The sequence below is a fragment of the Paramacrobiotus metropolitanus genome, unplaced genomic scaffold, assembly GCF_019649055.1.
Source record: "Paramacrobiotus metropolitanus isolate TYO unplaced genomic scaffold, Prichtersi_v1.0 Parri_scaffold0000115, whole genome shotgun sequence".
In the NCBI taxonomy this organism is placed as follows: Eukaryota; Metazoa; Tardigrada; class Eutardigrada; order Parachela; family Macrobiotidae; genus Paramacrobiotus; species Paramacrobiotus metropolitanus.
The window spans coordinates 264,926-278,240 of record NW_026570335.1 but is presented as its reverse complement, the minus strand read 5'-3'; the positions used below and the strand labels follow the sequence as shown (position 1 = coordinate 278,240).

General features: G+C 53.2%; 1 protein-coding gene across 1 annotated transcript; it reads left to right on the top strand.

The window, feature by feature from the left end:
• The first annotated feature begins 3,858 nt into the window (after positions 1-3,858).
• Positions 3,859-6,632, top strand: LOC129598135 (armadillo-like helical domain-containing protein 4). Its single transcript, XM_055495900.1, has 3 exons — positions 3,859-4,351; positions 4,673-5,011; positions 5,314-6,632. The coding sequence occupies exons 1-3, from the start codon at positions 3,859-3,861 to the stop codon at positions 6,630-6,632; spliced, it is 2,151 nt and encodes a 716-aa protein (XP_055351875.1).
• The last annotated feature ends 6,683 nt before the right edge of the window (positions 6,633-13,315 follow it).

The following is a 13,315-nucleotide window of genomic DNA, read 5'->3' as shown; positions in this document are numbered from 1 at the left end:
GTCAGATGGTTCAAGGTTTCGGATTTGATTAGTTATGCGACGTTCGACGTCCTCGGCGTCTCTGATGAGGTCTCTGTGCCTCAATGCCTGAAGGACCGTCATCGGTGTTGGCCTGGTGCCAATCTCGCGGGACTGGTCCTCCTGCCAATTTGGACGTAAGATTCGAGGGGCCGGTTGGTTGACATTATCCGGTTGATTCAATACCGGAAAGTCGTCCGTATAGGCCGGTCTGGCTGATGTGATGCTTCCCCTCATAATCTGTCCCAGGCGTTCCACTATATCTGGTGGCGGTGCCAGTGAAGTTGGCCTCGGGTGGATCTGTCGTTCTGGCGCGACCAGATGATCAGGCGGAGCTGTTAGGCCTGGTACAGGGGTTGGATCTGGTAAGTCGAGCCACTCGATGTCGCTATCGGTTTCTGTGTCCGACGCGCTCGCTGGTCGACTAAGTGCTGGTCCGGCTGCAAATCGTTCAGCCGAGATCCGCATAATTCTCAAAAACCGCATCTTCAATTCTTCCGCCGGTTGGCGTGTTGAAGACTGTGTCGGTGTGAGAAGTCCGGTTTGTCCTACGCGTGTTGGCTGCCCCGGTCGAGGCTTAGGCAACACGCGCCGAAGTGCTTCATCGATCAGGCCAAGCTGATATTGGTTACGGAATTCGCGCAATGCCGGTGGGTCATTGGCCGTGTTTAATGGCTTGTCCATGAACCGTAGCATGGCTCGTCGAATCCTGGTTATGTATTCCAAGACGCGTTGGAATTCCAGGTCCAACGCGACTTTTCTCCGTAAGGTAGCGACGTCCACGCCTCTTAGGTTGCTAATGGCCTGAGGGACCAGCTGGAACAGTATCGGACGGAAAGACAGCTAAGGATCGAAGGATCCGCAGCACCAACACGTCCGCCACCAGCACCATCAGCACCACCTCCTCCATTGAACCCAACAGTCGTAGTTACCGCTACGACAGGGGAATCTTCCGCGCCACCAGTGGCCCAGCCTACGTCTACCGACGAGGCAATGTTGACGGCCACTGGATTGGAACCGCGAGAACCAGCATCTTCTCCGTATGACCTAAGGGCTTACCCAGACATACCTCCCTTGGAGCGTGAACTCCACGCCGCGGAACGCCTCGAAGAGGAAATCCGTAAGGTTATCAGTAGCCTGAAGGGAGTGGATATTGCCACTTTACGGAGAAAAGTCGCGTTAGATCTGGAATTCCAACGCGTCCTGGAATACATAACCAGGATTAGACGGGCCATGCTTCGGTTTATGGATAAGCCGTTGGATACGGCCAACGACGCACCATCATTGCGCGATTTCCGTAACCGGCAATACCAGCTTGGCCTGATCGACGAAGCACTTAGGCGCGTGTTACCCAAACCCCGACCGGGGCAGCCAACACGCGTCGGACAAACCGGACTTCTCATACCGACACGGTCCTCAACACGCCAACCGGCAGAAGAATTGAGGATGCGAGTCTCGAGAATTATGCGGATCTCGGCTGAACGATTTGCAGCCGGACCAGCACTAAGTCGACCAGCCAGCGCGTCGGACACAGAAACCGACAGCGACATTGAGTGGTTCGACATGCCAGACCCAATCCCAGTACCAGGCTTAACAGCTCCGCCTGATCACCTGGTCGCGCCAGAACGACAAGTCCACCCGAGGCCAACTTCATTGGCGCCGCCACCAGCCATAGCGGAACGCCTGGAATCGATCATGCGGGGCAACGTTACGCGAGGCAGAACGGCCTACGCGGACGACTTCCCGCTACTAAACCAGCCGGATGACGACAATCGACCGGCCCCTCGGACTTTACGTCAGCAATGGGATGATGAACAAGCAGCAGCGAACCAACGGTTACGCGAAGCTGACACTGGGCCCATGCAAATGACGGTTGTCCAAGCACTGAGCATTCGGCACCTTATCAGCGATGCTGGAGATGTCGAACGCCGCATAACCAACCGGATCCAAGAACTCAGCCCGTTTGACCCAGAAGCGGTCAGGCTGAAGGAAAAGCAACAGAGCTTGGCCCAACGGGTGGCTCTGCTTAAAGGTCTTACTTCTAACCATACGATGCCTACCGGTCCATCGTTAACGGTTATGGACCACACCACAAAATGGATCCGAGAATTTATCGAAGATTACTGGAAAGTCCCACGTCCGCCAACGGCGGCACGCTCGAGTGACTTCGATCCAGTAAACGAATGGCGACCATCACCGGTGTCTGCGCCAACACCTTTGGCCCTGACATATGTACCGGCCGCCTCAACATCAGTTGGACAACCAATTCCAGCCGAATTGGTTCAGGCCCTAACGGTGCCTGGTCCAACATCCGACCAACTTATGGACACCGCTAAAACCGCTATAGCGGGCAACAGTACAGAAGTCCAACAGCAGGACGTCGAAATGGACGTAGCCCTGCAAGACAAAACTCTGGAACTCTCGCCAGAGAAGTCGGCCGAAACGGAACCAACACCAGTCCAACCGGCTGGTGAACCGACAAGCCCAATGGCTGTTGATGCACCAACGGTGTCATCACAGCCTACACCGAAGCCAATTGAAGGCGACACATCAAGTGGCACCCTCGTTGTCCGGCCAACGCCTAGGAAATCGACAGGAGGACGGCCAGAACCGGCCACTCCCGCCACAACAAGTGGCCCACAGTCGCCTAGATTTAAGAAGAAGAAGAGGACTCCCCCGGAAGCGGAAGAGCCTCCTTCACAACGGTCACTCCCACCTTGGCGAGGGCCAAGAGAAAACTTGGAGTCGAACCGCCCAACAAGGCCCACTCTACCAGAGCGGAGTGGCCCGCCAACGGACACAGATGTTCCTGGCCCTACCAGGCCAGGCCGGTCCATACTTAAACCAAAGAAGGCGGAACCACCGACTTTAGTACTTCGCGGTCTACCGACCAAGAAGAAGTCGCCGCCAAAGACTTTTCCTGGCAAGGGACACGTGCTCTCCCCACCGGAAGCACCAAAGATTCCGTCAGGAACGACACAGCCATTGCGGGATGAACCTCCAACGAGGCATTGTATCCGATTAACCCAAACGGAACCATGGGATGACCCGCATAACCGGCTTGTAAGCGAGATCATAGAACTTGATCTACGCTTAAATCTGACTGAGGAAGATATGCGCCAGCGACTACGCGCCGGCGATCCTACACTAACGGACCGAGAGATTGACCGCATCAACCGCGGCTGTCAACAGATGGTCCAAGGACGTACAATCCTCATCAGAAAACTGATGGCTATGCGAAGCAAGAGCCAAGCACTTCGCCAACGCAAGTTGCCTAGCGAAATCATCGAACATGCCATCTACATCCGTGGCCCTCACATTAACCCAAGGGCATGGACAGTTGAACCCCGCCCACGACCAGGCCAGCCAGTGGAAGATGAACTTCCACCAGAAGAAGCAGAAAGTGAGGACGAACAGCCTCAACTGCCAGCGGCCTTCTGGGGCGTCTCCTCCAGCGAGGAGTCGGAGATCGAGGAAGACTTGGACGAAAACGTCCAAAGGGCGCTATATGAGACCAGCCAGGTCCGGCCACCTTCAACGAAGGAATCGCCGCGCCAAAGCCGATCTCCATCAAAACGGACTTCTCCTGGACGCGCCACATCAACTCCGGCGCGAATGCCCAGCATGCCGGCCATCGAACCGGCGCCTGCCAGGTTCACACCGAGCCGGCCAGGCAGGTCTCCAGCCAAAGAGAGGACGGATACAATACCTCCTCCAGAGCCAACTATGACCATCACTGTGGAAAGAGTCGCAGCACCTACGGTGTCTGCAGATTCAACACTTGAACCAGTAACGGTCACGGTTAGGACTCCTGCACCAATGGTCGCACAATCGGCCAGAATGATGGTGCGGATAACTCCGGCTGTCTCGGCCCAAGAAATGGAAGCCGACGCGGCCTTGATGCCCATGAGTGCTCTCACTCCTATCGAGCAGAGACACTTACTGATCCATGCTGACCATAACGAGCGCCGGCAATATCCGATCCTGCTCACAAAGAGACAGGAGGCCAAGGAGCAGAATCGTATGGAAGAATACGACATGATAACCGAAATGCTCCGATCCTTGGTCCTACGGATGATAGATGATTACCGGCGCCGTCGCAACCAGAAAGCCTTCCCCCCACCGGAGGAAGACTTTAGAATGGCTGAAACCCTGTCGTCAAATGCGCCACCAACTGTGGTACCGCCAAAGACGCAGGCACAACCACCAGCGGCTTCAGAGCCAATGGACACTTCTCCGTCTGGACCTGTGGCCACAGCACCACAGCCAGAACCAGCCCAACCGGAGGAGCAACCGAAGGCCACTTCGTCGGCACAAGAATCGGCAGGCCAAAGTCAGTCCGGAACAGGGCCAACGGCCGCTGCTCCGATAAACTTGACGAACATGCCAGCCAGCATCGACGATATACCTTTTGGCCGTCCAGTTACATTCCCTGCAACAGGGACAATGGAGAATTTTGCACTCGGCCTGGGCGTAATACACTCAGCTAACTCCCAACGGAGCAAGCAGCCGAGAAAAGCCAAAAACCCAGAGAGGGCCAAACCGGCCTCTCGTCCAACTTCCCCACAACCGAGGGCCAAACCGGCCACTCGCCCAAATTCCCCTCAACCGAGTGGAAGTCAGGCGACCGTATCACGGCCAACATCTAACCCAGAGGCCGAACGGAACCGCCAAAAGAAACAAGCGGCCAAGGACAAGAAGAGTCAAGAGGCCAAGATCGCTCAGCTAGAAAAGCGGCTGTCAGGCGACGAAGATGTCCAAGTCCTATCGGACAGTATGGACAAGCCACAAGAGCCACCACAATATCGTCCATGGCAAGAAGAGGAATTTGAGCCAGTTCCCGACGGTGAACCGCCTTCGGAGGAAACAATGCTCCCCGCGCCGGCGGACGATGAAGCTGACCTTCCCGACCCTGGACCAGAGGCCACGCACATTGAGATCCCAACGGGTCCATATGTGCGCCAATGGGTGGCAGCGGCCAGGATCATGAGACGTACAACAGGAAGAGACATGTATCAATGTCTCGTCCGAGTTCTCCGAGCCAGAATGGCACATGGAGAAGAATTCAGAGGGCTACCACCAGCGGACCGTGTACTAACGGCACCCTTCATGCGGCGTGTAGTAACTCTTATCCTGACATGGGACTCCTGGTCCGCACACACCGTGACTGGACCAGCATGATGGAGCTTCATGTGCCTCATCGGCCAGCAGGGCTTTCCCGTAGCCGGGATTACCCCTTTCACCAAATATGCAGGACCATTGCTTACCTGCACAATCCAAGAGGCTCCAACTTAGTTGACATTGTCAGGACCATTAACGCCCTCTACTACAAAGGAGAGGCGGACCAGAACGAACTGGAAAAGGTCATACTTGACGAGTTATTAGCATTGGTCAAGGATGGAACTTTGGAAACAACTAACGCCTACCGGGCGGAGCCGATCCGCTTCACTATTCCTGGGTTCATCCCGCAGAAGACCCAACGGTCTCTGTATGTGTCACACGATGTGGGCACAAAATGGGATCCAGACAGAAAGAAAGCGGCTGGACCGCCGAAAGACAAGTTGACCGGCAGAGCCAAGGAGGCATACTTGATCTCCCAAGTGGCCAAACTGCCTGGTCCAAAGAAGTTGCCGGTAGAGAAGCCTCCTCGACCATCCGTCACAAGACGAGAGCTGGCTGCACGCCAAGAAGCGGAAGACGAGATGCACGCAGCCGGAATTCGGCCTGTGCCCAGAGACACTGTGTCACTGCCTAACGCAGCTGGCCGGTCCAGACCTCCTTCGCCAGCCTTATCGGCCACATCCACAAAGAGCCGAAAGGCCACGGCCACAAAGAAAAGAGGGAAAAAAGATCCCTCACCGCAGCCAAGTGATTCGGACTCTGAGGACTCACAACCGGAGGACTCAGAGGAGGACGAACAAGAAGAGCCGGACCAGGACCAAACCATGGAGTCCCAAAAGTCCGACTCAGACGATGATGATGACCAAAGCCCTGGTAAACTTACCATGGACCTCCCACCGGACCATGACATGGAAATACCACCCGGTGACGAGAACCAGCCACCTAGCGGTGACCAGGACATGGAAGACCAGGGTGGCGCAGAAGGTGCCAACCAGGAACACGGCAGCGCAGAAGGCGCTAGCCAAGAAAGTCCGGCCAGCGTAGACAACGCTGAGCCAAGTGGAAGCGCTGCATCGCCCGAACGGGAAAGGATGCGCGACTCGACCTCACCAGAATCAGATGATGGCGAGATTCCATGGACTTTACCTGACCCGTGCCCGGCCATACCGCGGATTGATTACGTCTCGCCACCAACACCAAAGGTGGCCAGGAAATGGCCTGGCGGAGACCCTTCTAAAAAACCAAGGATCTCCAATTCTGACAAGCGATGGGCATACATTAAGGCGGCCCTAAAGGCGTTGTCCCAAACGGGTACAACCCTTGCTACAGGGGGCTTGGCCTACCAACTCATCAAGAAATGGAATGGCCCACCGCTGTACAAGTCCAAAGTGATGAAGTACATATATATGGCTTCTACACTTTCCCACCGGAAAAAGTGGATAAAGCTCCTCAAGGCTATTGGGAATGGCGTAACGCCGTCCTTACAGTGCTGACCACCACTCAGCACCCATTAGGCCTCACACGAGGCGAAATAGCCAACCAGCTCCTGGGCCGATACGATCTGAACGTCATCTCGCACCATCCACAACTTATCGATGGGATAGCATATATGCCGAACCAGGGCCGCCCTAGCGGGTTGTACCCTATTTGCGAGGACGTTAGATACGTTGTACGGAAGATGTTAAATGAAGGATGGCTCGAGCAAACTGTTGACGAGCCTGAGGCCCAGCAGCGGTACAGACAACATAACATCCCACCGGATCGTTACGGCCCTCGTCCCACCGAACCCGACTCCTTGGCCTCAACCAAGTCCAAGAAGAAGCGGCGTACCTACCATCAGTGACCTAGGCGTAGAATTCGCATAGGGTCTAGGGAGTGATCCCGATATAATTCACCGGGCAAGAAAAGCCTAGTTAACAAATCACATGTAAAATCATAGGGACGTAAAACATAGGGCGTAATTATCATAGGGACCCGTCATAGAAAGCGGACTTAACCTCATTCTGCAAGTTTCATTTCTGTTACCACAGAGAATGGGACTTACACCGCAGCAGAAGTACGAACCGCGATGCTCGGACTGCAGACGCAACAGCGGCGATAGCATGACACATCCACACCGCCGGGACAATTCCTCACGGGAGTTGTTCCCCTGCGCATACCATCTGCGTCCAGGCTTCCGCGACGAGAGCGAACGAGCCTACTGCTTCTACCTGGAAGTGGTGAGAGGCAACTTCGACGCTTATATTCACATGACCAGCCGCGACGGAAGCCACCTGATTCCCCTATTGAGGGATCATGAACAGATAGAGATCTACGATCTCTACATGCAACGTAGTGGCGCCCGACAACCTGGCTGGTGCAGTACCGGAACTCCCATTCCCCACTCAGCCAATCGGCTCGAGAACGGAAGGACGAGAGGGACCGGGAACGTCGATCCCGTAACTCAGGATCCGACCAGTCCTCAGGGCGTGGCCCAACGGCCGACCCGAGAAATTACGACCATCAGCGGCCATCATCAGGCTCTCGATCCTATGGACACGAGTTGCCCATGCCCATGGAATACAACCAGGGGTTCGAGAAAACGATCCTGGAAAATATCAACAAGGCTATGGTTGACCAGGTGGCCTGGCAGCTGATGGAAGGTGGATTGCTGGATGCCTTAAAAGGCCAATACCAGCCAGCGCGCACTGAACAGCGCACACCATTGGCACCGCTACCGCGGAACCCAGATGACTTACGTCATCAGATCCAGAGCCGCAACCAGGACCAAAGTGGACGTCAAAGTCGTAGCCAGACCGAGCGCCAACAGCGCACATCACCCGGGAAGCGTAACGAGACCGAGTCCAGCCTGGTTGTCGCACATTCCACCAAGCGACCAGAACGAAGCGTCAGCTCGGTGGCCCACAACATCAGCATTCAGATACCGATGGAAACGGAGCCCGCACCGCCGTCGTCGGACCCACCGGCCCGACAAAGCACAAGCGTTAGCGCGACGGACTTCAATCCATATAAGTATGCTGAGGACCAAGGCATTAACATCCGACCACTTCCCCACCGGGAGGTGACGGATTACATTATGAGGGCCATTCCATACCCTAGGGATCGATGGGCCCAAGTTGACGCCATGGTCCAGAATTTACAAACCTTCGTCACCCGGTCCGGACTTGAAATGGAGATGCAGCGGAAAGATTGGCCTCGTGATTTCAGCATGGCCGAGCACATACAAAACCGCGAGGGCTACCCAATGGTCCGTGACAATGCTCTATCGAGCATCACGGACGTGAATTTACTTGGACAGCCCATTACCAGACCGGACTGGAACGACTTGTGCCAACTGCACATCAAAGACGACCAACTGGATGTTGTCAGATATCTGGCCCAGTTTGTCCTACCGGACGCGAACGCCAGTTTCATCATTGCAGCTTGCAGAGCGGCCATAGAAATCCCATGCAAGCCAGCGGATCACAAGGATGACCCAGAAACGCAAAAATACTCCTATAACGGCACGATGATACGCATCTTTGCCTCCAGACTTGGTCATCTACACTGCCATTGGGAACTGGAAGTTGCCTACCGGCAAGGGAAAATCGTCCCTCGGCTGTTGACCCAAGTGGCTCTCCTGGGAAACCAGATCCACGAGATTGAAGCGGGAGTCAAAATTCAAAGCGCCCTGAACATTTACAGGAACCGCTCTAAAGATTACCGCTATAAACAGCCATCGGACTTCGATGACGGTGCGGAAGCGTTCGTTAACCGAACGGCGACCAGGAAACTTCCAACGAAGTTCCGTACCCAACGATCCTCAACAGGATCGTCCGCACACGTCCAAACCCAGGCCACACAACCTGGCCAAGAAGCTCAGCCGACCAGCACCTCCAGCCAACAACAAGCAAACCAGACCGAACAGGATTTGGCGGACATGGAGGAAAGCGTCATCGACCCACTCAACCCCGGGTTGGGCGATGGCGACCAAGCGGGACAAGGAGGGCAGGGATAGGCCAACGGCCATTCCTGCATGTTGGCCCTAAACAGGGACCAACATCAGCTGGACCGGACTTGAACACCATGATGGGTGCAATCTAACGGTTGTTACCCTCGCCCAACAAACGTGGCTTACGGCCATGTACCGTCTACCTCACCGGACCTAAATCCCTGGATCTTAACCGGATTCCCCGGATAGGCTCTGGCTTAGCGGCTGGGACCATGAATTTGGCTCGGCCATCCCAGACCATCCGACGGAGTCCACCGGACCGAACTTGGCACAACGCATAAGTTCACCGGCATGGAAAGGATCCAGCGCCCAGAAGGTGGCGACGGCCCGCAAATAAGTTGCGACAGGCCGTGGATCAGCCTGGCCCGCATACAAGTTGCGACAAGCCAAGGCCAAGTCCTGGCCCATAGAAATTGGACCAGGCCCACTATGCGTCTAACCGACCATAGTTGGCTCACGAGTCTAGTCGCCACACCAGGCGACTGGGACAAGTGAGTTCGGGAGCCACATAGAAGTTGTGGTATACCCATTTTGCATGCCATGTCCAACATCCTCACCACGGACCGCCCAGAGGCCCATCTAAAAGATGCACCGCCCCGAGGCCAAACGAGGATGCTTCTAGTCAGCAGACCGACTCCTTTGTGGAAAACGCCTACCGGCGCCCACAACTTAAATTTTTTTGGAGTTTGGCCCGGCCAACCTGATGTTTTCGTCAGACGCCACCTAATTTTGTTATGGCCACGGTCTCAGGGAAACCTACCTGACTCATCGGACATGGTAGCCAACTCATGGTCTACGACCAGTGAGACGGACCAACTTTGGCCCGCCATACACCTTGGACCGTCGAAAAAACGACTAAGTCCTTTTGGCCCGCCATACACCTTGGACCGTCGAAAAAACGACTAAGTCCATTTGGCCCGCCATAAACCGCGGACAGTCGAAAAATCGACTAAGTCTTTTGGCCCGTCCAACGACGTGGCCCACCGAAAATTTTCTAAGTCTTTTGGCCTGTCCAACGACGTGGCCACTGGAAAATCGACTAAGTCTTTTGGCCCGTCCAATGACGTGGCTCATCAAAAAACGACTAAGTCCGAATCGGAGAGCCAAAACCGGTTACACAGGACCCACACCCCTCCAAAGGCCGGAAGCAAGGCCATACCATTCCGGAACCCTGTATCCCGGTCCAGAGCATGTCAGAGACCGAGTTTGGACCGCCCCAACGGGTTTGGTCCATTATACCACTTGGTCCTCGGACTTAGAAATTTTTCCACTATGGCCCTCCTGGACTTAGAACATTTTTGGACCTAGGCGCATGACCAAACTGGCATGCAAGGCCAAAACCGGTCCAAGTTAGAGACCCTTATGGGCCATCCAAACGGAATTGGTCCAAGCATACTATTTCGGTCAAAGGAGCACCTCTCCTGTCCAGAGACATCACTCTGGCCCTGCATGGACCGCCCAACCGGGCTTGGTACACCATAATCAGGAAGGGGACAACTTGTCCTTGCGCATGCAACCGTGCCTTCCTCATACAACTCCGCTGGATTTACTTTACTGGACCCCTGTGGACATCTCTGGGAACCGTCGCCCCGGATTCACAGGACCAGACATATCCTACCGGATAAAGCGGACCGTTGACTAGGACCCCTGTGGACAAAAGCGGCCCTGTGGTATACCTAGTCGGAATAAGCCTTTTGTTTCGTCTAGTTTTTTTAACCAAATCTGGTTTTTCTAGACTTTAATAACCAAAGATGATGTTTTTATTTAGCCATTTAACCAAAGGAATTGGCTTTGGGATCTCTAACTATGATCTTACTTTCTTTAATTCTTACCGGAATTGTGATCTTTTTATTTCGATGTTTAACCTACGAGCCTTATAAACTTTATTTTTTTACTTGTTCGACCAACCAAGCCTTCAAAACCCACTGGAACCCCCTGCAACCAGAGTGCACTCCAGATTTCGGCCGTTCGGTGCACTGCACCGCGGGTCTGGAGGAAGCGAGACAAAGTGGCATCCGGCCCTACCGGGTATCGGACCCTGGCACCCTACCGGGTTGGCCAGGGGCAGAGTCGGAAGGTGCTCGCAGGAGCTCCCACTCCCGCCCAGAGGCATGTCAGAGACCGCTCACTCGAGGCGGTAGACACCTCTCGTGGCTTTGCTCTGTCGCCCGCCCGCACATGGCTACTCCATTCGTGCCGCGCTATTACGCTGCTTACTCAGCGTATACTTTGTCTACGCTGACCAATCAGCGCATTTCCCTGCACTCTTGGGGGTGGAGACCTGCGCCTACGGGCGATTCCATGCTTTGCCGCATCAGCTGTTGCATACCCGCAGCACGCGGAATCATTATCACGATTCCTCACCAGCGCACTGCAGGCACTTTTTCCAGCTTTTCCCACATTGGGTTTTCTGTTGGTTTTTGTGTTGTTGTTGTTGCTTTATTGTGCCAATAAAGGCGATATTTGCCCCATTTTCCATCCGCTTCTGTGTCATATCTGACACCAGTGACCTAGCACTTTCTTCACTCGTGATTTCCAAACGGAATTTGCACTTGATTTTCCCAAAAAATTCCAGCAAGGTTTTCATCATAAGTTTGTGCATATAACTCAACTGCGTACACATATATACACCCGAAGAATTAAGAGAGCCAGTCTTTAAATGTGTTGTGAAGTAGTGAGATTCAATTCAATAACCATGTCGGTAAGCGCAAAACCAGTGCGAAATGCCAGTGTCTGCTCTAGAGCCCTGTGTTATCCTGTTCAGGGTTATTTGAAACAAGTTTTTTAATAAAATGGCCTAATTTGGCAAAATGCTGAAGCATTACTTTGTTATTCGAGTGACAGGAGCGGAGATTTCGTAGTGCAGTGGTACTTGTGAAGGTGCCTTCTCCGACCGATTACCACTATAAGGCCTATATAAAATCATGACATTTTCGTGACTGTGTATTAGATTTTTTTTATTGTAAGTCGCACCCATTTTCATCCCTTAAAAACAAATTTGTTTTACTTTTAACTGCTTGTTGTGCGGAAGTTAGTAAAATCCCGATTTTTGACAGTTACTAAATTGTAGCAAAAACAGTAGAACTAGACACCGATGCAGAGTCAGAGAATGAGTGGAGTCGGAAATGTCAAGTGTAGAAGGAAAGAAATTACCAGTATGACCGCATTTGTTAGTTCCAACTTCCCCCCGAATTTTTATTACGCAACTGCATTAAACAAGAGAGCCCTGCATATGCCGGAGTTAACGGCACTGCCGCACAAGAAAAGGCCGCATCGATCAAATCACCAGAACGGCAGCCGGGAAACGTGGAGATTGAATATTATTAGTCGATGCATCCCGGTCGGATGTCAAGTGGTGTTACGGCTTGAGACACACACCGGTATCGTCCACGTTGTCGCGGAGAACCGCCACTGCGAAGTAACCGGGTTGCTTGACGTAAACAGCGGACGTCCAATTCAATCGATTGTCCCCGCGTTGAAACTCATCAACCGATGACCTCGGCCACAATCACACCGTGGCGGGAGATTATGCTCATATGAATTACTAGGCAGTGCTTCTGGAAAAGGTCACCGGTGCGTATTGCCAACCAGCGGAGTGCCAGCCACTGGTTGCTGCGATCAGAGTCATTTGATGAATTACAGGAACAAGCAATCAACATTACTTTCACTGGAAAACGATAGAGAAAAAATATTCAGATATGCAGTATTATCAGAGAAGATTCAGCATTCTGTGGGAAGCGCATTCGGAGGTGTAGCCGATGGAATTTACGGAAGTTCCATCATCATGTAAGTTACTACATAATCGATGAAAGCGTCAATTTGTCCCAGGAAAATAGGAGTCGGGGAAGGTATTTTTTCAGATACCTAGCTACCCAGTTACGTCACAGTACGGTGCTGTTTTCAGTCCTTAAAGGTACTCTTCGAGTATACTTCGAAGAGTTTATAGTGAGTAACGGGATACGGAAGAAAAAACGCACGAGTAACGCCTACTGACAGCACACAATGCGACAATCGTAATTTTAACGTAATCGTAATCGCGTAACGCTTACATGGTGCATACAATGCGACAATCGTAATTTTTCTACAAGGACTAGAAAAAGGGGATCATGCTCGCTCATCCAACTTTTGCTGATGGAAAATGTTAATGCATATAGTAAAATCATTTGCACAGGGCAGACAATATGG